This window comes from Morone saxatilis, unplaced genomic scaffold (assembly GCF_004916995.1).
Source record: "Morone saxatilis isolate NCDOM2014 unplaced genomic scaffold, NCSU_SB_2.0 Contig551, whole genome shotgun sequence".
Taxonomy (NCBI): Eukaryota; Metazoa; Chordata; class Actinopteri; family Moronidae; genus Morone; species Morone saxatilis.
This window is the reverse complement of record NW_023340153.1, coordinates 1-1810: the sequence shown is the minus strand read 5'-3', so window position 1 is coordinate 1810 and position 1810 is coordinate 1. Positions and strand designations below refer to the sequence as shown.

The following is a 1810-nucleotide window of genomic DNA, read 5'->3' as shown; positions in this document are numbered from 1 at the left end:
TAGGCTGTGTTACCTTCATTACAAGGCTTAAAGATGTTTTGCAGCTACTTTTTTTTGCTCTTTTGATAGTAAGGTTTGCTGACCCCTGCTGCCGTTATATTATGCTTTCTATCCATAGTTAATGTGAGAATATTTATTAGTGCAGCAAAGGGTATTTTAATGTAACGTCTACTGTAGATGTGCTGTAGAAATGGTACTGAAAATTCATGAGTATATCTTTAGAAAGTAATTTCAAAATAGACCTCTTGTACATGCAGTAGTTGAAGTACATCCTTAATGATAAATGTATCATCATTTGTGTTCTCTTTCAGGGGTCCTGCTGCGGTGTATTAAGGATGGCTGCTTCATTAAATAATGGAGGCATCACACACACACACACACACACACACACACAAACTACAAGCACATTCGTACAGCTTTCTGTGCCTGAAAATTACACAGTGTGATTGGATGATGTTACTCTAAGAACACAGTTGCCTGGCACTTCCCGTAAAAATAACCCAATCATCATTTGCAAGTGAGTTCCCAGAATGAAGCCTCATCGTGTTTTACAGGCCTGTAATTATTATTATATTATATTATTATTATTATTAGAGTCTTGCTTAACACAAACTTTTAGTTCAAAAACACACTTTCTTACACAATCAAATTTTATTTACCTTCCATTTTTCTGTCATTACTTGCTGCATATTTTATAACTTTTACAAATACGAATGATTGAACATTATTTACAAATGCCATTTCACCCATATAATTGACATGACTCCATTTCGTCATGGACTCAGTTTTGAGTGTACATGTCTCTATATCCACACTGTGTCTCTTGGTGGCGCTGTAGGTCAACCCTGCGCTGGAAGCTGTGCTGACAGCAGGGGCAGCTGAACGGCCGGTAGCTGCTGTGCTTTCGGCTGTGGGTGATGAGGTTGGAGCTTTGGCTGAATCCTTTACCGCACACTTTGCACACGTGTGGTTTCTCACCTGAGGGAAGACCGTAGGGCAGAATACAACCTTTCAGAGTAGGAGTTTGGGCATTTGACAGTGTAGTGTAGTGTACTCACTGCACTGCTCACTCACCTGTGTGTATGAATGTGTGTTTCTTCATGTCTGACTTCTGGTGGAACCTTTTGCCGCAGTACTGGCAGGGGTAGGGCCGTGTGTCTGAGTGGATGAGGAGGTGTGTGGACAGCGTGGACGAGCGCTTGAACACCTTTCCACAGACCTTGCAGCCAAAGCTACGCTCCTGGATACACATACAGAACATAAGAATAACACATGCCCACACACAGAGAGAAGTTAAGACAAACCAATGTTTCTTTCAGAGCTCACAATGAGTCATGTGTTCGTAGCAAAAACGATATATAATATACTCATGTAAACATTCTCACTGTGTACTGTACCTTAGCTCTGCCATAGCCACCTATTGCTCTGAAGCCAAAGGGCAAATGGGGCATGTCTGTGGCTGTGGGTGAACTTGTCAAAGGGACAGAGAGGGTGTTGTGAACATGAGCCTGCAGGCCACCTCCTGATATTAGTACCTCTGAAAGAGACTGAGAGAAAGTGACAAAAAAAATGATGAGAAGATTGATACCGCTGTCAAGTTCTTCAAATATAAAGCAGCAGCCGGTTCGCTTAGCTTAGCATAAAGACTGAAAGCTGGAGGAAACAGCTAGCTTCACTCGGCCCAACAGTTAGAAAATCTGCCCACCAACACTTCTAGGTCTCCGCTGGTTGCCTAGCAACTACTTAGAGCCAGGAAACAGTGTGACACATATGTAACCGGTACAACTGTTTGAGTTACATTGTGGGTAGT

General features: G+C 42.2%; 1 protein-coding gene across 1 annotated transcript; it reads right to left on the bottom strand.

Annotated features, from left to right (window-relative positions):
• Positions 1 to 705: 705 nt before the first annotated feature.
• On the bottom strand, positions 706 to 1543 carry LOC118339658 (zinc finger protein Gfi-1b-like). Its single transcript, XM_035677361.1, has 3 exons — positions 1398 to 1543; positions 1075 to 1240; positions 706 to 978 (listed from the first exon to the last, which is right to left on the bottom strand). The coding sequence occupies exons 1-3, from the start codon at positions 1449 to 1451 to the stop codon at positions 782 to 784; spliced, it is 417 nt and encodes a 138-aa protein (XP_035533254.1). The 5' UTR covers positions 1452 to 1543; the 3' UTR covers positions 706 to 781.
• Between the last annotated feature and the right edge of the window lie 267 nt (positions 1544 to 1810).